Raw genomic sequence first — 23,189 nt, forward strand, 5'->3', positions numbered from 1 at the left:
CATACATATATAAATACATTGATTAAATTAATTTGTAAAATTAACTCATTGGATAATTTAATTCTAGAGGAGGTATAAAATACATACATATATAAATACATTAACTAAATTAATTTGTAAAATTAATTCATTGGATAATTTAATTCTAGATTCCTCTAGAACATTTATGAGAATTTTTTATGTCAGTATTCAGCACCACCAATAATTTAATTAGTAATTTCTCAATTCACTTAATAAATGATTTCGAACTCATTATAACACCGATTGACGATCCGATAGCGTCGATGTATCAAGGATACAATTCTCGTTCATATAATGAAAAATGAAAATTTCGAAAATCAAAATTTTCACTTACCATATTGGGCGACTGCTATTTTAGTGAACTCCTTCACAAAACAGTCAGTTTCACTCTCTTCGCTGAACAAAGGAAAATAATACAGAATCCAGCAGCAAGCTAAGCCTTCTAAATTCAAGAAGACAGAATCCAACATCAAACCTCCTGAATTCAAGAATTCATCAGAAACAAGCAAGCCGACTGATCCCAAGACAGATCAGAAGAAGGGATAGATCTTATTGATTATTATTTCCTATATTTTTGTTTTAATATGTATTCATATCTTTTTAGTAAGTATTCAGTAGGGGTGAGTATAGTTTGGTTAAAACCGAAATAACCGACCGAACCGAAAAATTCGGTTTAAATGGTTCGGTTTTATCGATTTTTCGGCCGGTTACGGTTTCAAAATTAAAGAAATTCGGTTTTTTCGGTTCGGTTTACGGTTTTGATTCCCAGAAAACCGAAATAACCGAACCGGCCATATTATATTTAAGTATAGGGCTTTTTTGTATAATGAGCTAATAAATGAGCTTTAGTCATGTGACAAGCCCAATATTGACAATTGGAATTTCAAATTGTTATTGAAGCTCATATTATTAAATGTATTGAGATTTGAGATGCAAAATCTATGTGCATTTTGGAGTTGAAAATTGAAATTTAATGACTATGTATCATTTTATTGAAGAGCTACGGTTTGAAATTGTATTTCAAATTGTTATTGAAACTTAGATTGTTAAGTCATAAGTGTATTGTAATCGTATATGTTTTACTCATCTACTATCATTGTTTCTTTTATATGTGTTAAGCATCAAGTGATGCATAATTTATTTCTTAACAAAATATTATAAAACCTTATATAACAGACCATATAACCGAACCGTATTACAAAAAAAACGGACCGAACCGTAATAAAATGGTTTGATTTTGGACCAGATATATTCAAAACCGAAAAACCGAACCGTTATAGAGAAAAACCGGATCGAACCGACTCCCACCCCTAGTATTCAGATACAATAAATTTTTTTTTCCAATGAAGGAAATTCAGTTATCTTGAATAACTTGCTTATTTTTTGTCCACCAAAAAAGGGAAATTGATGATCAATTAAGGTTTTGGTGATTCTAAAATTAATCTAAGGATGTCCAATAAAGCCTAGTCGAACCGAATTCCCGAAGAAAGCTGATCATCGAAGGAAACTGATGAATATCTAAAGTCTATATCAGTTACGCACTTCAGTCTCACTGATCATATATTATTCATGCACAATTCGCATCAATCTCTGAGTTAGTAAAAATTGTTCTCCTAAATGATCATAGTAATATTCTGCAGTCAGACATGAAAAATCAGAAGAATATTCTTCGTTCATAACAACTTTTAAGATTGTTAAATATCAGAGTCCATGCACACTAGAATGATATTACTATTTACAAAAAGGACGATGATGTTACACAACGATTACCAGATTTGAAAACGATTATCAGATTCAAAAATTGGGTAGTTGGTTCTTTGCTTATAGATTGATCAGATGCATGGAGTTTCAGACTCTAAATTCTTTACACACGATTTGTAAATCTTGCATATTTTTTTTATCTAATTTTTCAGAGCCTAACTGATCAAGAATATTTTGGATCACCTACTCGGTGTTTACATAAGATCATTCAAAATCAATTGTGCTAATGATATTTTGTTCAAAAATACATGTAACTGGTGATCAGATTATAAAAACCTTGAGTCAGTTAGGAGTTTCAATATGACAATATTAAGCTCTACTGAAGAGCGTTGTTGAAAAGTGTTTGTAATCGTCAATACCTTCTAATGATATCTTTTTGGAAACGGAAAAAGGACAGCATATGCGTTATTCAATCTTCGAACATCCATAAACAATTTATGTTATACATTTACTTTAAGTGTACCTACACTAAATGTTTATATTGTTCAAACCAATTCAATGAGCCAATTTCCACGCAGGTACCTTATTACTGGTTTATTGAAGCCTTGCTGACAAGAATTATAATTCAAGCTTTGCCAAACTAATTGAATTATTTGATAGTTGCATTGAGATTATTTAACTCCTCTAACCAATCTCTCGACCTTAACAATATCCATATCTTTTAATTTTTCATTGTACCTTAAAAAATTTCAATTTTTTTGTTTAAGTGAATTAATGAATAAATAATAACACAATCACTGTCATATTCCATGGCGTGTACTTGAGATTGTTGGCAGCCCTTCAAATAATATGTCTATTTTTTCATTAAAAATAGCTTTTCATAATATAACCACATCATTTTTATTTGGACCATTTTTAATTGAGTGGGTCTCATGTGAACGGATCATAATCTGTGATACGGGTCAACCCTACCCATATTCACAATAAAAAGTAATACTTTTTCATGGGTGACCCAAATAAGATATCCGTCTCATAAATACGACCCGTGAGACTGTCTCGCGCAAGTTTTTGCCTTTTTAATTAAGGATTCTTTTTTTTTTTTAATCAATTATTTTCTCAATTCTCTCTGTCATGAACACTAATGAGTGGGTCTCATGTGAGACCGTCTCACGGATCTTAATCTGTGAGACAGGTCAACTCTATCCATATTCACAATAAAAAGTAATACTCTAAACATAAAAAATAATACTTTTACATGGATGATCCAAATAAGAGATACGTCTCACAAATACGACCCGTGAAACTGTCTCACACAAGTTTTTGCCAACACTAATTAGGGGCAAAACAACTTTTTAATTTTATTACTATTTTCATCTGAAAAATTATTATTTTAAAAAAATAAAGTCTACAATGGTAATGGAAATATATTTAAAAAATTCATAATTTTTTTTTTAAAAAAAATTAATTTTCGACACTTGTCCTAATTCGAATTCTTCCTTCATGGCTTCTGTATTTATGAAAATCTCTAACTATATTATATAGACTTTGTTTGGAAAAGTATTTATAAAACATTTTTACAAAAGCGCTTTTTACAACAAAAAAAATATATTTTGATTTTTAAAAAAAATATGTGTTAAGACAAATATTCTAATAAAACATTTTTAGAGTTGAAAAGGTTTTTGGACAATTATTTTAAAAAATGATTTTAAAGTTAAAAATAACTATAAAGGTGTTTGATTACAATTTAATAAAAATCTTTTAATTCTCTTTAACCCGCGTTTTTTATTATAAAAACATAAAAAAAAAACACTTCTCAATTGTTATTTAAAAACTATAATTTGATAACACTTTTTAATAATTTGATAACACTTTTTAAAAAATAGTTTTCAAAAACATTTTACTATCTTATACAAATACATAATTTAAGTTTTTTCACTTATAAAACAATAAAAATGTTTTAAAGTACTTGTTCAAACAGAAGTCATAATTTCCAGTGCCCCACTTTCCTTCTTTATATTCTTCCTAAAAGACAATAGAAGCTTTAACTAAAATTGACTGCATATCCCTTAAAAAATGGTGTGGATAGTGATAAGCTTTTTTTTATATGATGAGTGAACCTGCTGCCCCTATCTTTCGGTACATACCGAAAAAACCTCAGATTTAGTGCAACAGTATGCAAATCACATTAGTCAAATAAAACATACTGGGAAAACTTTGTGTGACAAGCTCGTCCGAGAAAGTGTTGATAGTGATAATCAAACTCCTGACTATTGGTTAAACACTCACATACTCTATCAGCTCGAACACTTCTTTGAAGACAGTGAATAATCCTTTTTGATATACTTAAAATATCCACATTTTTTAAACCTCCTTTCCTATTTTAAAGGAGTAAAATTCAAATACATTTTTAAAATTTTCCATCCTGTATAATTATATTTTATTGTTCTAATATATATTATTGTTAGTAATTTTTTTTGTAAATTTAGTTTAGATGGTAAAATTATAAATATGAATTAAAATATATAATTATATATTGTAGACACTATTTTATATACATGAAAAATTAAAATTTTGGTAATGTAACTTATATGTTTTTCATTTTTTACTATGTTATTGGTTAATTTATAATTTTTGTCCACTAATTTACATTTTTTTCAATTTTATTTTTTTAAATTGGAGTGTTGACTTATGGGAAAATGATGACATGTCCCCTGAATATGTCATTGAAAATTAATGACATGACGATGGTACATTGTAGACATGTATGATCTAACATTATCATTCTGAATAAAAATAATTAAAATTGAAAAATATGTGCAAGCTAGAGGATTGCAAATGTGAATTTTTTACGGATAACATAATTGAGTATGAAAAAATTCAAGTTACATGACCAAAATATAATTTATCTTTTTTTATTTTTTGAAATTATAATTTTCCATTATACACATACAACGTATGTGCAAAAAAATCTGATGTGCTTGATGAAACCTTTTTTGTTTTTACCTAAATTACTCTCATTTTTAAATTGCATCCCAATTTTGGAGTAGTAAAGATTAATAATTATTTAAAAAAATCTACATTTTTAATTATATTTTATTTCTTTCTAATATATACTTTTTTCAGTAATACTTTTTTCAAAATCAGTTTATATTAAAAAAAATAAAATTTTAGATTAAAGTATATAAATTTAAATTTTATCTATTATTTTTACACATAAAGTGTATCGATATTCTAATATTATAATAAATAATTATTGACTCACTTGTATAAAAAATAGTCCCCAAAAAGTGTGGGGACCCGGACGCTAATCAAGTTCTTAATCATCATTGGGACAAATTAATCAATTATAAAACATAGTCTAAATTTTTTTTTTTAAAATGCGGAAGGTAATGGAATCAAACTCCTATACATATCAGTATAAAAGTATCAATCTCAAACATCATACAATAATTTACATCTCAGGTTCAACACCTAACTATCAAGTGTTTAAACACTATCTCTAGTCCAAGTCCGGCATCACCACTCTAATCTCGGTCTGTCTTCATCTCTGTGACCCTGTACCTGTCCCACCTGTTGTCATGCACACATACAAACAAGACAACAGCCGGATAACTCCGGTGAGATATAAATATCCCAGTATAAACAATGTATTAAATGCAATCATATAAAACATATATAAAAGCATAAACAAACATCAAAACATGTATCTAGTCTGACTACATGAATCAATGACTCGTGATCTAATCTTATCTTATCTCAAATCTAGGGATCCCAGTCCAATGTAGACTCTGGCATTCTGTATCGAGTGTCTGAGATAGACGTCGATCTACATCTAAGGCTCTTCGATACACCGTAAGTCTAGAGTCTTATCGGTTCTGAGAAAGACTCGGCGGTTCTGCTCTAGCTAGGCTGATCTGCCCTAGACTCGAACTCTGACTCTGTTCTAAGTCAATAGATTAACATATCAATCTGATAATCTGCAAATATCAATGCAATAAAATAAAGTATGTGATTTAGGGAAACTCAAGTCAAACCTAACTCGAGTTGTGCAATCCCGAATCAACATTTATTTATACATTTCTTGCTGTCGCTCTGATACAATCAAAGTCTTGATTCAAAATCTGTCACTGTTCAATCTGGCAATGGCAATACCAATATTCTAATCAAATCACAACATCTCTGTTTTATCAAATTCTGACAGTACAACAGTACAATCTTGCGATACTGATAATACTATATCAGTCTATATCAATTCTAATCATTTACAATCAACCCCTGTTCAAATCTGATATTGATTCTAGTCAATTTCATTCTGAAATTCATAACAATTCCATATTCAGTCCGTTTCTTAATCTGACTTCGATTCTACGCTGTCTAACATGTCAAGAACATCATATATGAATTCCATTCAATTCTGACAATATCATAATTTCAAGACATGTCAAAACGTAGTAAAACTTACGTCCTGTAGTAGCCTGCGTTGATAGGAACACAGTACCGAAGTCGGATTTAAAATCTAACGGACGGATTGAAATATAAAGGCGTAAGGATTTTCAACACAATCCCAGAAACCTTTCTCAATTTCTTTCGTTTGTTTTCCTTCTGAAATCGATTGTTATATATATATATATATAGATATATATATATATATATATATATATATATATATATATATATATCTCGTGCATGCATCAAGCCAAATGTCTTAATCTCTATACCACACGTCTCGCGCTCGGGCGGTGGTAAATTACCGCTCGAGCGCGGCCTTCTCTACCCAAGCATTTTCAAAGTGCACCCTTGGCGCTCGGGCGGTCAAAAACTACCGCCCGGGCGCCAACTCTTCTGCCCGCGACACTTACTTGATGAACACTGGCGCTCGGGCGGTCACTTTTTACCGCTCGGGCGTCAGACTCTCTGTCCCCAAGTTGTATAAATCATATGCTTGGTCCACTTTGGGTCTCGTAATAGCCCGTCTAACGGACGGATTGAAATATAAAGGCGTAAGGATTTTCAACACAATCCCAGAAACCTTTCTCAATTTCTTTCGTTTGTTTTCCTTCTGAAATCGATTGTTATATATATATATATATATATATATATATATATATATATATATATCTCGCGCATGCATCAAGCCAAATGTCTTAATCTCTATACCACACGTCTCGCGCTCGGGCGGTGGTAAATTACCGCTCGAGCGCGGCCTTCTCTACCCAAGCATTTTCAAAGTGCACCCTTGGCGCTCGGGCGGTCAAAAACTACCGCCCGGGCGCCAACTCTTCTGCCCGCGACACTTACTTGATGAACACTGGCGCTCGGGCGGTCACTTTCTACCGCTCGGGCGTCAGACTCTCTGTCCCCAAGTTGTATAAATCATATGCTTGGTCCACTTTGGGTCTCGTAATAGCCCGTCTATAATTATATCAATTTAACTTCAATAATCTTTGCTTAACATGATATAAAATCTAGGGCATTACAAAAAGTGTATACATAATGACAATATTATTGTAATCTTAAAGTATATATATTACATACATCTGGAGTAGAAAGTAAGTCAACCAACCAAAAAGTTGAGGGCAAATATGTCAAATGACACAATTGCAAAGTAGTTGCTGTGCTATATAAATTACACAGCATCACTGCCTATTTCCACACAAAGAAGAAAGAAACCAACACAAATCATTCTTCACAGCAAAAGAAAAAATGCAGCTCAAATCTTGCCCTCTTCTCTCAGCGATCCTCTTGATATTGGTGGCTTCACTTCATTACCAAGCCTTGGCCATTTCGCCTAGTGCCATCGTTGGCAACTGGCGGCCGATTCCGAACGTGGATGTGCTAAAAGTGTTGGAAATCGCTAGATTCGCGGTGTCGGAGCACAACAAGAAGTCTAACGTGCACTTGGAGTTTTTAAAGGTGGTGAAGGGTGAAACCCAAATAGTCGAAGGTACGAATTACAGATTGGTCATCATCGCGAATGATAAAGCTGCCGGCAATGCGCCGGGAAATTACGAGGCCGTGGTCTGGGACATGCCTTGGAAGCATTTCAGGGAACTAAGCTCTTTTGTGAAAGTTTAAGAGTGATATCGTATATGTAACGCTAGTGTCTTGAATAAAAATGTCTTTGTATCTGATATGAAAAAATATTTTTGGACATAAATTGAGATCTCCTTCATTGAATTTTGGGATGTTATATTATTATAGGTTTTACAAATACCAAATAAGCTCTTCGAAAAAATAACTTTGAGTGATCCAACTGTTTTTAAACCACATATAAGCTATTAAACAACATATTTAAACATCTTGTAATGTCTTTTATATTTTTTAGCAGACATCTTTTCTAGCTTAGGAACTCCCAAAAAATTTGTAATCTTTTCGAAGATCGATCTTTCATTTGTATTGAGATAAGTACAAAAGTGGACCGGGTTAAATTGTAATTAAATCATTTTTGAGTATAACAGTATAACTATTTTACACAGACTATTATTTAATAAAAAAAACAAAGATAACATATTAAAATGACTTTTGACAACATATATGACCAAAATTGCAAATAAATAAACATATAAAAACTATTTTTCATAATATAACCACGTCATTTTTATTTGGACTATTTTTAATTAAGGATTGTTTTAATCAATTTTTTTTCTCAATTCTCTCTGTCATGAACACTAATTAGGGGCAAAACAACTTTTAAAATTTATATTTTAATTTTATTACTATTTTCATCTGAAAAATTATTATTTTTAAAAAATAAAGTCTACAATGGCCGGTGGGTAATTGAAATATAGTAAAAAAATTCATAATTTTTTTTTTAAAAAAAGTAATCTTCAACACTGGATAAGTATTTATAAAACATTTTTATAAAAGCGGTTTTTACAAAAAAATATTTAAATTTTTTAAAAAAATAAATATGTGTTAAGACAAATATTCTACAAAAACATTTTTAATGTTGAAAAGGTTTTTGGACAATTATTTTAAAAAATGATTTTAAAGCTAAAAATAATTATAAAGGTGTTTGACAACAATTTAATAAAAATCTTTTAATTCTCTTTGACCCGCGTTTTTTATTATAAAAACATAAAAAAAAACACCTCTCAATTGTTATTTAAAAACTATATATTGAGGATCGAAGTTGAGTTTAGAGGGGGGGGGGGGGGGAGGTGAATAAACTGTACTCGTTTTTCGTTCTGATGAGGTACTACAATCCTGTTAAGGATAGTAGTTGATCTTGTGCGAATACTTTCACCTGATTACAGTAAAACGTGCGGAAACAATCTGATGAAGTAGTTGAAAACAATAAAGCAGTAGACAGCAGTTGTTTATGGAAGTTCGAAGATAAACTCTTCTACGTCTCCCCTTCTTCTGTTTCCAGAAGGTATAACTAAAAGACTTTGGATATTACAGTACAATCTTTGTACACACCCACTTCAGAAGGACTTACGCCTCAGCCTACTGAAACTCTTAGTTTTTCAACTTACAAAAATGCAAAACACAAAGTTCTGAAAAAACTCTTTTCAGATTACAGACTCTTCTGATAAAGTATAAGTGAAGTAAAGATCGTGAAGAGTGTAAGAATTAGTAGCACAAGATGATCTACAAAAGATCAGATATAAGCTATGAAGCGTGTGCTACTTTTCTTTGTGTTGAACTTTTTAAATGCTCAAGGAATTCTGATATTCGTCTGATAAAAGAGAAGCTTTGTTCCTTGAAAATGATAATAAGCGAAGTGTCGTGTCGAACAAGGATTTGATCCAAGTATATATAATCGACTGAGTTCAACGTTCACAATCAGAGAAGTCTTCAGATAACTGATATAATCAGCTTTATTACCGAAACAAGTTCCTGCAGAAAAGCTATAAAACAATCAGTCTTGTTTTATACTTAATTGAGTAATATGCATTAAATGACTCCGTATAGTATTTAATGCTGCAATTAATACTAGTACTAGGAACTCTTTAACGGTAACAATTAAGATACCAACGTTAGAAAACGTTCTCTACTGGTTTTGTATTGTTATCCCTTTTCTACTGGTTTAGTTTTACTAGAGCAGCAGCTACTGATAAGTTATTCTGTTGTACTGGTCTGCTGGTCTACTGGTTTTAGTTATCATCGCCACAATAAAATTCATGTCTAACAATTTCCCCCTTTGTGGTGATGCCAAAACCTAAACAGTAGAAAGTCGTTAAGTAAAACAGATAATCATTTAAACAAACGGATAATGTTAATAACGCATTAAAGTAAACAAATCAATCGGTTCCAATGTCCCTGTAAATGATTTCTTCATTTTGAGGTTCTTGATCTCTTCTGTTAGAAGGTTCAGCCTCATCTTCTGTTTGCCTAGCTCCTGCTTGATCTCCTCTATCTCCTCTATCTTCCCCTTTTTTGGCATCAGCGGCCACCACTTGGGTAAAGAGATCATTCAGTCTGCCGGAAATATTTTGAATGCCATCGGTCAGCATCTCCAGATACGGGGTCTGAGAAGAGATGCGATTATCTAATGCAGTGATAGATTGATTTTGAGAGTCAATCTTGGCATCCAAAAGTTCCACAGAAGTAGACAGTGATCGAAAGAGATCATCATGCTCAGTGATTCGAGTGAGTATATCATCTTGAGCAAGCATGATGGCGCCGTGAGTTCTTGATATAGCTTGTCTGAAAACGGAGGTTTCAGCATACATCTTGTCAGTGGTCTCCTTAGTGAGATAGATGTATTTCCCCATTCGCTCTCGGAAAGATTTAGCACCACTGAATTCCGCAAGGTTTTCACAAGATATACGTTTCACTAAATCAGAGACGTTGTTGTGGTCAGTTTGTAGACACTGAATCTGATGTTCCAGGTCAAATGTATCTGATTCCGGGGAGGGAGTTCGCGCCAGTTCGCGCCAGAATGCTTCGTGACCAAAAATAGGTGGTTCTTCAACCATTTTCCCTTTGCCTTTGTCAGAAGATGAAATAGGCACGATGGGTCGAAAAGCAGAAGACCCGCTTGCTGGTTCTCGAATAACTATTCCAGATGTTGACTTAAAAACAGTAGCAGTAGAAGGTGCTGAAACAGACGCAGTAGCGTGTGCAGTCGAAGAAGCAGTTGATCGAGCAGAAGGAACCGCTTCTGGAAATACCTGATGAATAGGTACTTTCTCAATTTCAGACAGTGCTGCTGTCTTTTTAATCTTAAGAATGGTTTCTTCTTGGCTGGGGTTGGCACTGCTGGTCGAACAGCAGAAGCAGACTCTTCTGATGCTGTTTTATCGGAATCCGTCGAAATAATCACTCGTTTCTTTGAAATTTTCTTTTGAGGTTTTGGAGCCTCAGAAGCAGTTTCCCCAATTTCCTTCTTCATCGCAACAAACTCCGCCACTGTTGGCTTAGGCCTTAGAGCCAATACATTTGCAGCATCAATCATGGTGACTGAAGTAGCATCTAGATCACTGGTAGATGCGAAACCAGCATCCTTGAGCATAGCGCTGATCTGAACAGCGAAACCAGAACTCTTCCGAATAACCATATCCTTCATAATTCTGAAAATAAAATGACTCCAGTCCACCTTAATCCCCTTAGAGATGGCAGTCATTACTTGAACTTTCTCCTTCGTTAACTTGTCGAAGGTGCCAGCCTTGATCAAAATAGATTTAGCCACAATATCGGCCAGAATCTGATACTCGATTTTGAGCAGTTTCTTGTGACAGGAAGGAGACACTTCTTCTCCAGATGCTGAGAAAGAGCTGAGAGCAACAGACATATCTGTCTTGGAAATATCAGAGAGTTCAGACGTACCCGAAAGTGGAAGGAGGAAGGTTGCTCCTAGATGTGCGGCATCAATGGAGATAGAAGCATCTCCTTGAGTATGAACAATCCTTCCTTCATGCACTGTTGCTTTAGCGTAAAATTCCAGGAGAGCATTTTTGTAGATAACTGCTGGTGCTTCCAGGAATTTCCGGAGTCCCGATTTCTCAATATCCTGAAACATTTTCACGAGATTCTCATCCTTGATGTTGAGAACGGAAGCAAAGTTAACTTGATAAGCGTTAAGAGTGTATGCTCCAGCCATTTCTGTATGCAGATGAGATCAGAAAAATTTTGCAGTAATTAGTTGAAGATATAGAGAAAGCAGTAGCTGAGTAGCGATAGTTATGAAACAGTAAAGATGAAAAAGGTGAAATTTGAAATAGATATACAGCCGTCAAATAAACATAAGGACACGTGTCAGTATGTTCTTGGTTGAGTGTTTGAAAAGTTTTGCAGAAACTGTCAGAGAGACGAATGATTTTGAAAATTTTGAAAAAGAGCGGGCTGTCCAGACGCCTACTAAAAGAAATCAGAAAAGGATTTGTCATTTTATGATAACGTCTGCTGGAAGTTTCAGGGTGCTGAAATAAGCGAGCACTTTGTCAGAACCAGCAGACTTGTAGTTTTATCGAAAAGACAAACATCCTATCTGTTTTCTGAAAAGGTGTCAAACTCTTAGTCTGACTAAGATATTGTTCCCCCTCGGTAAATGCAATTAATAAGTGGTCATAATTGCGACAAGTGACTCTTGGCCATCTCTCAATCTGAGCCGTTGAAAATGAACAGTCGCAATCTTGCGATTCACAAGAGTCTTTGTTCCTTTATAAATACCTGCATATCTTGAACGAGGTTAAACAAAACAAAAAAAATGAAGACTCAAGTAAAAGGAGAGTTAGAGTTTGATCCTGGAGTCGAAGCAAAGGTGTTCATAGAGATGTTTGAGAATATCATTATTTACGTAATGATCCTTGAAATACACTCCTGGGGTTGTAGTTTCCACAGTCAAGCAGATCTATTGCTTCGATTGAGTTTGAAATGTAGCATCGATTTCTTCCAGAAGCATGCTAATGCAATAAGAGAGTGCTGGTGGATTGATGATGCTGAAATCCTCTCTGATGCCCTGTAAGGCATCTAAAAATTACATTAGTGCTGGCAAGACCTAAGCTTGCTAGATTCTTTCTAGGCCTTTCTCTTCGAAGAAGACCATCTTTTTCCTGTTGAAGTACTTTACAAGCAAATATCAGAGAGCTCCTATTACAGAAGATAAACGCTACATGTAACGCTACTGGTTAAATAGCACAGAAGATCTACTGTTTTTACTTTTGCATCGTGTAATGTCTTGAAATGGTTTCTAATAAAATTCCAGTTTATGTATTTGACTTTTCTCTTCTGCTTTTCTGCAAATATCTTACTGTTAGTTCAATGCGATAGCAATCAAGTAAGAATAAAATTTAACTAAGTTAACAGAAAATAATCAAGTTAAATATATCAGACCAAGAGAATTACGAAAGTAAGAAAACTTATTTTCTGGTAAGGGTTTCGTGAAGATATCTGCTGTTTGTTGATCAGTAGAAACATATTCCAGACGAATGTTCTTCTTCTGCACATGATCTCTAATAAAGTGATGTCTGATGTCTATGTGCTTCGTTCTGGAATGAAGTACTGGATTTTGTGTGATTGCAATTGCACTGGTATTGTCACAGAATATAGGTGATTCGGAGGCTTGAATCCCATAGTCTCTTAACTGTTGTTGAATCCACAGTATCTGAGAGCAGCAGCTTCCAGCAGCCAGATATTCTGCTTCTGCAGTAGATGTGGCTATGGAAGTCTGCTTCTTGCTAAACCAGGATCTCAGCCTATCACCAAGAAATTGACAAAAACCACTAGTGCTTTTTCGGTCTAGTTTGCAACCTGCATAATCAGCATCTGAATATCCAATAAGATTTAACGATGAATCATTGGGATACCATAAGCCGACATTTTGAGTTCCTTTCAAGTACTTCAAAATACGTTTAGCAGCAATATAATGAGATTGTTTGGGGTTAGATTGAAATCTAGCACAAATACAAACAGCAAACATGATATCTGGTCTACTGGCAGTTAGATATAATAATGAACCAATAAGACCGCGATATTGAGTTACCTCTACTGGAATACCACTTTCATCTTTATCAAGTTTGATAGATGAGCTCATTGGAGTAGAAGCAGCAGAGCATGCTTCCATTCCGAACTTTTTCAGAAGCTCCTTGGTGTACTTGGCTTGATTTATAAAGATTCCAGTCTCTGATTGCTTAATCTGTAATCCTAGGAAGAATGTTAATTCTCCCATCATACTCATTTCGAATTTATCCTGCATCAATTTTCCAAACTTTGCACATAATTTGGGGTTAGTTGACCCAAAAATAATATCATCAACATAGATCTGTACTAAAAGAATGTGCTTATCTTCGACTAAAGTAAATAAAGTTTTATCTACTGCTCCGATAGTAAAATCATGATCAATAAGAAATTGTGATAGAGTGTCATACCAAGCTCTAGGTGCCTGTTTTAGACCATATAATGCTTTGTGTAATTTAAATACATGATGCGGAGAGAAATGATCGATAAAACCTGGAGGTTGTTCGACTTATACTTCTTATTGTAAAAGACCATTTAGAAAAGCACTTTTCACATCCATTTGATATACTTTGAAATTCTTGAAAGCAGCAAAGGCTAAGAATATTCTGATTGCTTCGAGCCTTGCTACTGGTGCATAAGTCTCATCAAAGTCTATGCCTTCTTCTTGTCTGAAGCCTTGAGCTACCAATCTAGCTTTATTTCTCACCACTGTGCCTTCTTCATTGAGTTTGTTTCTGAATACCCACCGAGTTCCAATGACAGCTTGATGAGATGGTCTAGGTACTAGAAACCAAACTTCATTACGTTTGAATTGATTCAGCTCTTCTTGCATGGCTTCAATCCAACTAGGATCTAGAAGAGCTTCTTCAATATTCTTTGGTTCATCCTGAGATATAAAAGCAGCATGCATGTATTCATTAAGCATTTGCCTTCTGGTTCTCAACGGCGCTGCTGGATTACCAATAACCAATGATGGAGGATGAGATTTTCTCCAGATAAACGGATTTGAATGGGCATCTTCCTGATTTGTTATGTTAAGATTGTCTTCTACAGAACCAGTAGTAGATTATTGAACATCTTCTGCTGGTATTGGTAGATCCAAGTTCTGTACTTCTGGTTCCACTATTGGTGTGTCTGGTTCTGGATTTTGAAGATCCTTGGTATTTGCTTCTACATCATCTTCACTGTCGATTTCCAAGTGAATCCTGTCTAACCTGTTACTTAAATCAGATATGTTAGAAATTTCAGCACTGCTGTCTTCATCGAAGACAACATGAATCGATTCTTCAACATTAAGAGTTCTATTGTTGAAGATTCTAAAAGCTCTGCTTACAGCAGAGTAACCAAGAAATATTCCAGCATCTGATTTTGAGTCAAATGCCGTCAAATGATTTTTGCCATTATTTAGTACAAAACATTTGCAACCAAACACATGAAAATAAGATACATTGGGCTTCTTCCCTTTCCATATTTCATACGGAGTTTGGTTGTGTCTCTTGTTGACCATATATCTATTTTGTGTGTAACAAGCAGTATTGATAGCTTCAGCCCAGAAGCGCTGAGAAATGTCTGCATCTGCTAGCATTGTTCTAGCTGCTTCTTTTAGAGTTCTATTTCTCCTCTCAGCTACTCCGTTTTGTTGAGGAGTTCTGGCAGCTGAAAATTCATGATGAATCCCCTGCTCATTCAAATATAACTCAAGATACTTGTTAGTGAATTCAGTGCCCCGATCACTTCTGATTTTAATGATGGTAGTAGATTTTTCATTTTGAATCCTTTTCAGAAGCTTGATCAAGAGACTACTGGTTTGATCTTTTCCTGCGAGAAAGATTACCCAAGTGAATATAGAAAAATCATCAATAACAACAAGAGTATATTTCATTCCCCCTAAGCTCATGATGGGAATAGGACCAAATAGATCCATATGCAGTAGTTCCAGACATCTTGAAGTTGATTTGCTATCTTTGGTCTTGAAACTGGATCTTATCTGTTTCCCAAGCTGACAAGCAGAACAAACATGATTTTTAAAGAAATTAATGTCAGGTAATCCATCAACTATATTCTGCTTCTTGAGATAATTGATTGACTTGAAATTCAGATGATTCAGTTTCTTGTGCCATAGCCAGTAGTTTATTGCTAAGAGAAGCAACTAAGCATGTAGGAGTATTGACATGATTTGAGTTCCAAGAGAATCTGTAAGTATTGCCTTCTCTCTTTCCGGTTAACACACAGTAGTTTCAGTAGAATCTCTAACTATACATGAATGCTTTTGAAAAGTCACAGAATACCCATTATCACATAGTTGACTAATGCTGATTAGATTGTAACAAAGATTGTCAACTAATAACACATCGTTAATAGTTATATTACCATGGATAATCTTACCCTTACCCATGGTTTTACCTTTTGAGTTGTCTCCAAAATTTATCTTTGGTCCAGTACAGCTCACTATCTCGGAAAGTAGGTTTCTTTGTCCAGTCATGTGTCTGGAACATCCACTGTCCAGATACCATGTAGAGTTACTGATTTCTGCTTCCTTATGCTGTTCCTGCAAACACAAATTTTAGTCTCTGGTACCCAAATCTATTTGGGTTCAAGCCTTATCAGTCCTTTGGGAACCCACATTTGTACAATTCTTGGTGACTTTGTACTTCGGGTATCCAAAGATGTGTGTGCAACAGAAGGTCTGTTATTTCTAACAGTATGCATACCAAAATGTTGTTCTTCCCTTCTGTTTCTGTTTTCCAGTCTGTATCTCTTCTGAACAGGTTTAGAGTTGTAGTACTGGTAGTTTTTAACCTTCATAGGATGTTGTCTTCCAGAGTTGAATTCTTTTCTGAATCTAGAACTCTGGTCAACTTTTTCCTTAGGTTTAACGTAACCCAGACCATAGTGCATTCTTCTGTTCGTCAGATTTACATTCCTTTCAACTGAAGCAGTAGGTACTTCTAGGTTCCTGTACCACACTAGGATTTCACAAAGTGAATGTATTTCCCTTTGCACATATCCAGTGTTGGCTTAGTATTCGTTTCAGAAGTGCCTTCATTAGTACAAAAACCGAGACCACTCCTATCTCCTGACTTTTTTTGTAATTCTTGCATCTTTTCCAATGAAACAGAAGACTTGTTCCAAGCATTTACCAGTAGCGACAACTTCTGGTTTTCAGAAAGCACCTTCTGATAATCTGCTTTGGCTCTTTCATTCTCAGTTATTAATTTACTCATCTTAACTTGTAAATCATTGCAGCTGTCTACTTGCAAGCAAGTTAACTTACTGTTCTGATTCTTTAAGTTCTGATTTTCAATCTTAACTTCTTCAAACGATTGAGAAAGTCTGGAATACTCTTTTACCATTTCATGCAGTGCATCAATCAAGTCATTTCGTGTAAATTCATTAGAGTCAAAATCAAATACCTCTCCAGATGTCGAGGTTGAGTCATTGTCTGCCATTAGACATTTGACTTCTTCTGCATCACTATCACTGGAATGACTTTCTGAGTCAGATGACTCAGAGCTAGAGTCCGCCCACTTAGATTTGCTTTCTTCGGCAATCATCGCTTTTCGATCTCTTCTGGACTTTTTGTCATTCCTCTTGTGATCCTTTCTCTTTTGGTCATCCTTCTTTGGTTTAGGACAATCAGCAATGAAGTGACCTATCTTTCCACAGTTAAAGCATCCCATATCACCAGATGGTGAATCTTTCTTGAAGTTGCGATTGGGACCCTGATAGGTTCGATGGTTCTTCTTCATGAACCTGGAGAATTTCTTTACAAATAAGGACATAGCATCACTACTGATTTGTTCAGCAGTCTTTTCCATTGTATTGTCAATGATCACAGCAGGTAATGCCTGAGGTACAACTACAACAGCAGTAGAAGAGGTAGAGGCAGTAGCAGTAAAAGCAGTAAGCAGTAAAAGCAGTAGTAGTAGCAGCAAGAGCCTTGGTGGGTAGGCTTGAAGGCTCTTCTCCACTTCTCACTTCCAATTCGAACTCGTAGGCCTTTAGATCTGCAAATAAGTCGTGCAGTTCCAATTTGTTCAAGTCTTTGGATACTCTCATAGCCATTGTTTTAACATCCCATTCTCTGGGTAAGGCTCTCATCACCTTGAGGGCTATTTCTCTGTTGCTATGCTCTTTACCCAGAGCAGCTAGCTCATTGACCAAGCTACTGAATCTTTCATCAAACTCATTTAGAGTTTCACCAGCTCTCATTTTCAGATTTTCAAACTTCTGCATTGCTACAGACAGTTTATTTTCTTTCGTTTACTCATTTCCTTCACATATCTGGATGAGCTTTTCCCAAATATCCTTTGCAGTAGAACACATTTTAATCTTACTGAAAGTGTTCTTGTCGAGAGTTTTATACAATATATCCTTCACCACATTATCAAGATTGGCCTTTTTCTTATCTTCACTAGGTCCATTCACTTCTTGATTTTTCGACCATCTGTGGTGCACCGTCAGTAACAGCAACAGCTGTGTTAGGCTTTAAGATTTTCAGTGGACCATCTGTGATGACATACCACATGTCATCATCTTGTGCTGCAAGATGAGCTTGCATTCTTATCTTCCAGTCGTCAAAATCTTCCTTAGAGAACATAGGGATCTTGCTGAAGTGTGCCATTTGTTGTAGTTTTTCACAAACAAGAATAACCTGCTCTAATACCAATTGTTGAGGATCGAAGTTGAGTTTAGAGGGGGGGTGAATAAACTCTACTCGTTTTTCGTTCTGATGAGGTACTACAATCTGTTAAGGATAGTAGTTGATCTTGTGCGAATACTTTCACCTGATTACAGTAAAACGTGCGGAAACAATCTGATGAAGTAGTTGAAAAACAATAAAGCAGTAGACAGCAGTTGTTTATGGAAGTTCGAAGATAAACTCTTCTACGTCTCCCCTTCTTCTGTTTCCAGAAGGTATAACTAAAAGACTTTGGATATTACAGTACAATCTTTGTACACACCCACTTCAGAAGGACTTACGCCTCAGCCTACTGAAACTCTTAGTTTCTCAACTTACAAAAATGCGAAACACAAAGTTCTGAAAAGACTCTTTTCAGATTACAGACTCTTCTGATAAAGTATAAGTGAAGTAAAGATCGTGAAGAGTGTAAGAATTAGTAGCACAAGATGATCTACAAAAGATCAGATATAAGCTATGAAGCGTGTGCTACTTTTCTTTGTGTTGAACTTTTTAAATGCTCAAGGAATTCTGATATTCGTCTGATAAAAGAGAAGCTTTGTTCCTTGAAAATGATAACAAGCGAAGTGTCGTGTCGAACAAGGATTTGATCCAAGTATATATAATCGACTGAGTTCAACGTTCACAATCAGAGAAGTCTTCAGATAACTGATATAATCAGCTTTATTACCGAAACAAGTTCCTGCAGAAAAGCTATAAAACAATCAGTCTTGTTTTATACTTAATTGGGTAATATGCATTAAATGACTCCGTATAGTATTTAATGCTGCAATTAATACTAGTACTAGGAACTCTTTAACGGTAAGAATTAAGATACCAACGTTAGAAAACGTTCTCTACTGGTTTTGTATTGTTATCCCTTTTCTACTGGTTTAGTTTTACTAGAGCAGCAGCTACTGATAAGTTATTCTGTTGTACTGGTCTACTGGTCTACTGGTTTTAAAAAAAGTTTTCAAAAGCATTTTGCTATCTTATACAAATAAATAATTTAAGTTTTTTTACTTATAAAACATTAAAAATGTTTTGAAGTACTTGTTCAAACAAAAGTCATACTTTTTCGGTTCCCCACTTTCCTTCATTATAATCTTCCTAAAAGACAATAGAAGCTTTAACTAAAATTGACTGCATGTCCCTTAAAAAATGGTGTGGATAGTTATAAGCTTTTTTATATGATGGGGGAACCTGCAACCCCAATTTTTCGGCACATACTGAAAAGACCCCGGATTAGCGCAACAGTATGCAAATCACGTTAATCATGTAAACATACTGAGAAAACTTTGTGTGACAAGCTCGTCCGAGAAAGTGTTGATAGTGAGAATCGAATTACTGACTATTGATTAAACATTCAATTACTATATCAACTTGGACACTATTTTTGAAGACGATGAAGAAGACTTTTTGCTATACTTAAAATATCCACAATTTTTAAACATCTTCTCATGTTTTGAAGGAGTAAAATTAAAATACATTTTTAAAATTATCCATCATTTATAATTATATTTTATTTTTTATAATATAAAATTGTTAGTAAAAAAAATTTAAATTTAGTTTAGATTGTAAAATAAAAAATATGAATTAAAATATATAATTATATATTGTAGACAATATTTTATATATGTGGAAAATTAAAATTTTGGTGTCATATAACTTGCATGTTTTTCATTTTATGTCATGTAATTCATCAATTGATAATTTTTGACCCCTAATTTACACATTTTTCAATTTTAATATTTTTTTCAATTAATGTTGAATTATCAGGGGAAAATGAAAATATGTCACCTGAATCTGATGGTGTGTCATCGAAAATTAATGACGTGACGATGATAAATTGTAGAAATTTATGATGCAACGTAAACAAATGTTTAAAATTGAAAAATATGTGCAGGCTAGAGGATTGCAAATATGAATTGACCGATACCATGATTGAGTATGAAAACATTCAAGTTACATGATCAAAAATATACTTTTATCCTTTTTATTTTTTGAAATAATATTTTCCATTGTACATAACAATGTATGTGCAAAACAATTTGATGTGCTTGGTGAAGCCTTTTTTGTTTTTACCTAAAATACTCTCAATTTGAAATTGCATCACCTATTTTGGAGTAGTAAAGATTAATTATTATTTAACATAATCTACCATTTGTAATTGTATTTTATTTATTTTTAATATATACCTTTTTCAGTAATAGTTTTTTTTCAATTCATTTTATATTATAAAAAAATTTGAATTAAATTATAGAAATTTAAATTTTATCTATTATTTTACACACAAAGTGTATCGATATGCTAATATTATAATAAATAATTATTCACTCACTTGTACAAAAAATAGTTCCCAAAAAGTGTATGCATAATGACAATATTATTGTAATCTTAAAGTATATATATATTACATACATCTGGAGTAGAAAGTAAGTCAACCAACTAAAAAGCTAAGGGCAAATATGTCAAATGACACAATTGCAAAGTAGTTGCAGTGCTATATAAATCACACAGCATCACTGCCTATTTCCACACAAAGAAGAAAGAAACTAAAACAAAGCATTCTTCACAGCAAAAAAATAAAATAAAAATGCAACTGAAATCTTGCCCTCTTCTCTCAGCGATCCTCTTGATATTGGTGGCTTCATTTCATTACCAAGCCTTGGCCTATTTCGCCTAGTGCCATCGTTGGCAACTGGCGGCCGATTTCGAACGTGGACGTTCTAAAAGTGTTGGAAATCGCTAGATTCGCGGTGTCGGAGCACAACAAGAAAGCTAACGCGCAGTTGGAGTTAGTAAAAGTGGTGAAGGGTGAAACCCAAATAGTCGAAGGTACGAATTACAGATTGGTCATCATCGCGAATGATAAGGATGCCGGCAATGCGCCAGGAAATTATGAGGCCGTGGTCTGGGACATGCCGTGGAATCATTTTAGGGAACTAAGCTCTTTTGTGAAAGTTTAAGGATGATATTATATATGTAATGCTAGTATCCTGAATAAAAATATCTTTGTATCTGATATGAAAAAATATTTTTGGACATAAATTGAGATCTCCTTCATTGAATTTTGGGATGTTATATTATTATAGGTTTTAGAAATAGCAAATAAGCTCTTCGAAAAAATAACTTTGAGTGATCCAACTTTTTTTAAACCACATATAAGCTATTAAACAACATATTTAAACATCTTGTAATGTCTTTTATATTTTTTAGCAAACATCTTTTCTAGCTTATGAACTCCCAAAAAATTTGTAATTTTTTCGAAGATCGATCTTTCATTTGTATTGAGATAAGTACAAAAGTGGACCGGGTTTAATTGTAATTAAATCATTTTTGAGTATAACTATTTTACACAGACTATTATTTAATTAAAAAAACAAAGATAACATATTAAAATGAATTTTGACAACATATATGACCAAAATTGCAAATAAATAAACATATAAAAACTATTTTTCATAATTTAACCACGTCCATTTTTATTTGGACTATTTTTAATTCTTCTCAATTCTCTGTGTCATGAACACTAATTAGGGGCAAAACAACTTTTAAAATTTATATTTTAATTTTATTACTATTTTCATCTGAAAAATTATTATTTTAAAAAAATAAAGTCTACAATGGCCGGTGGATAATGCAAATATATTAAAAAAATTCATAATTTGTTTTTTAAAAAAAGTAATCTTCAACACTTGTCCTAATTCGAATTCTTCTGTCATGACTTCTGTATCTATGAAAATCTCTACAATATATAGACTTTGTTCTGGATAAGTATTTATAAAACATTTTTATAAAAGCGGTTTTTACAAAAAATATTTATAAAATATTTAATTTTTTTTAAAAAAATAAATATGTGTCAATGACAAATATTCTACAAAAACATTTTTAAAGTTGAAAAGTTTTTGGAAAATCATTTTAAAAAATGATTTTAAAGTTAAAAATAATTATGAAGGTGTTTGACAACAATTTAATAAAAATATTTTAATTCTCTTTAACCCTGCGTTGTTTTATTATAAAAACATTAAAAAAAACACCTCTCAATTGTTATTTAAAAACTATAATTTGATAACACTTTTTAAAAAAATGTTTTCAAAAACATTTTACTATCTTATACAAATAAATAATTTAAGTTTTTTCAATTATAAAACATTAAAAATGTTTTAAAGTACTAGTTCAAACAGAAGTCATACTTTTTCGGTTCCCCACTTTCCTTCATCATAATCTTCCTAAAAGACAATAGAAGCTTTAACTAAAATTGACTGCATGTCCCTTAAAAAATGGTGAGGATAGTTACAAGCTTTTTTTATATGATGTGGGAACCTGCAACCCAGATTTTTCGGTACATACTGAAAAAATCTCGGATTAGCGCAACAATATGCAAACCACGTTAGTCATGTAAACATACTGGGAAAACTTTGTGTGACAAGCTCGTTCGAGAATGTGTTGATAGTGAGAATCGAACTACTGACTATTGGTTAAACATTCACTTACTATATCAACTTGGACACTATCTTTGAAGACTGTGAAGAAGCCTTTTTGCTATACTTAAAATATCCACATTTTTTAAACCTCTTCTAATGTTTTGAAGGAGTAAAATTAAAATACATTTTTAAAATTATCCATCATTTATAATTATATTTTATTTTTTATAATATAATATTGTTATTAAAAAAATTTATATTTAGTTTAGATTGTAAAATAAAAAATATGAATTAAAATATATAATTATATATTGTAGACAATATTTTATACATATGGAAAATTAAAATTTTATTGTCGTATAACTTGCATGTTTTTCATTTTTTGTCATGTAATTCATCAATTTATAATTTTTGACCCCTAATTTACACATTTTTCAATTTTAATATTTTTTTCA

General features: G+C 33.2%; 2 protein-coding genes across 2 annotated transcripts; both read left to right on the plus strand.

Moving 5' to 3' along the window:
* The first annotated feature begins 7,425 nt into the window (after positions 1–7,425).
* On the plus strand, positions 7,426–7,797 carry LOC140809121 (cysteine proteinase inhibitor 1-like). Its single transcript, XM_073166605.1, has one exon. The coding sequence runs from the start codon at positions 7,426–7,428 to the stop codon at positions 7,795–7,797; it is 372 nt and encodes a 123-aa protein (XP_073022706.1).
* Positions 7,798–20,775: 12,978 nt separating this feature from the next.
* On the plus strand, positions 20,776–21,276 carry LOC140809124 (cysteine proteinase inhibitor 1-like). Its single transcript, XM_073166608.1, has 2 exons — positions 20,776–20,798; positions 20,994–21,276. Exons 1-2 carry the CDS (start codon positions 20,776–20,778, stop codon positions 21,274–21,276), a joined length of 306 nt encoding a protein of 101 aa, XP_073022709.1.
* The last annotated feature ends 1,913 nt before the right edge of the window (positions 21,277–23,189 follow it).

The sequence above is a fragment of the Primulina eburnea genome, chromosome 13 (genome assembly GCF_022965805.1).
Source record: "Primulina eburnea isolate SZY01 chromosome 13, ASM2296580v1, whole genome shotgun sequence".
Classification (NCBI taxonomy): domain Eukaryota; kingdom Viridiplantae; phylum Streptophyta; class Magnoliopsida; order Lamiales; family Gesneriaceae; genus Primulina; species Primulina eburnea.

Coding starts and splice junctions, on each gene's coding strand:
- LOC140809121 (XM_073166605.1), top strand. CDS start 7,426: ATGCAGCTCAAATCTTGCCCTCTTCTCTCAGCGATCCTCTTGATATTG.
- LOC140809124 (XM_073166608.1), top strand. CDS start 20,776: ATGTCAAATGACACAATTGCAAA. Junction 20,799..20,993: donor TCAAATGACACAATTGCAAA/GTAGTTGCAGTG, acceptor TATTTCGCCTAG/TGCCATCGTTGGCAACTGGC.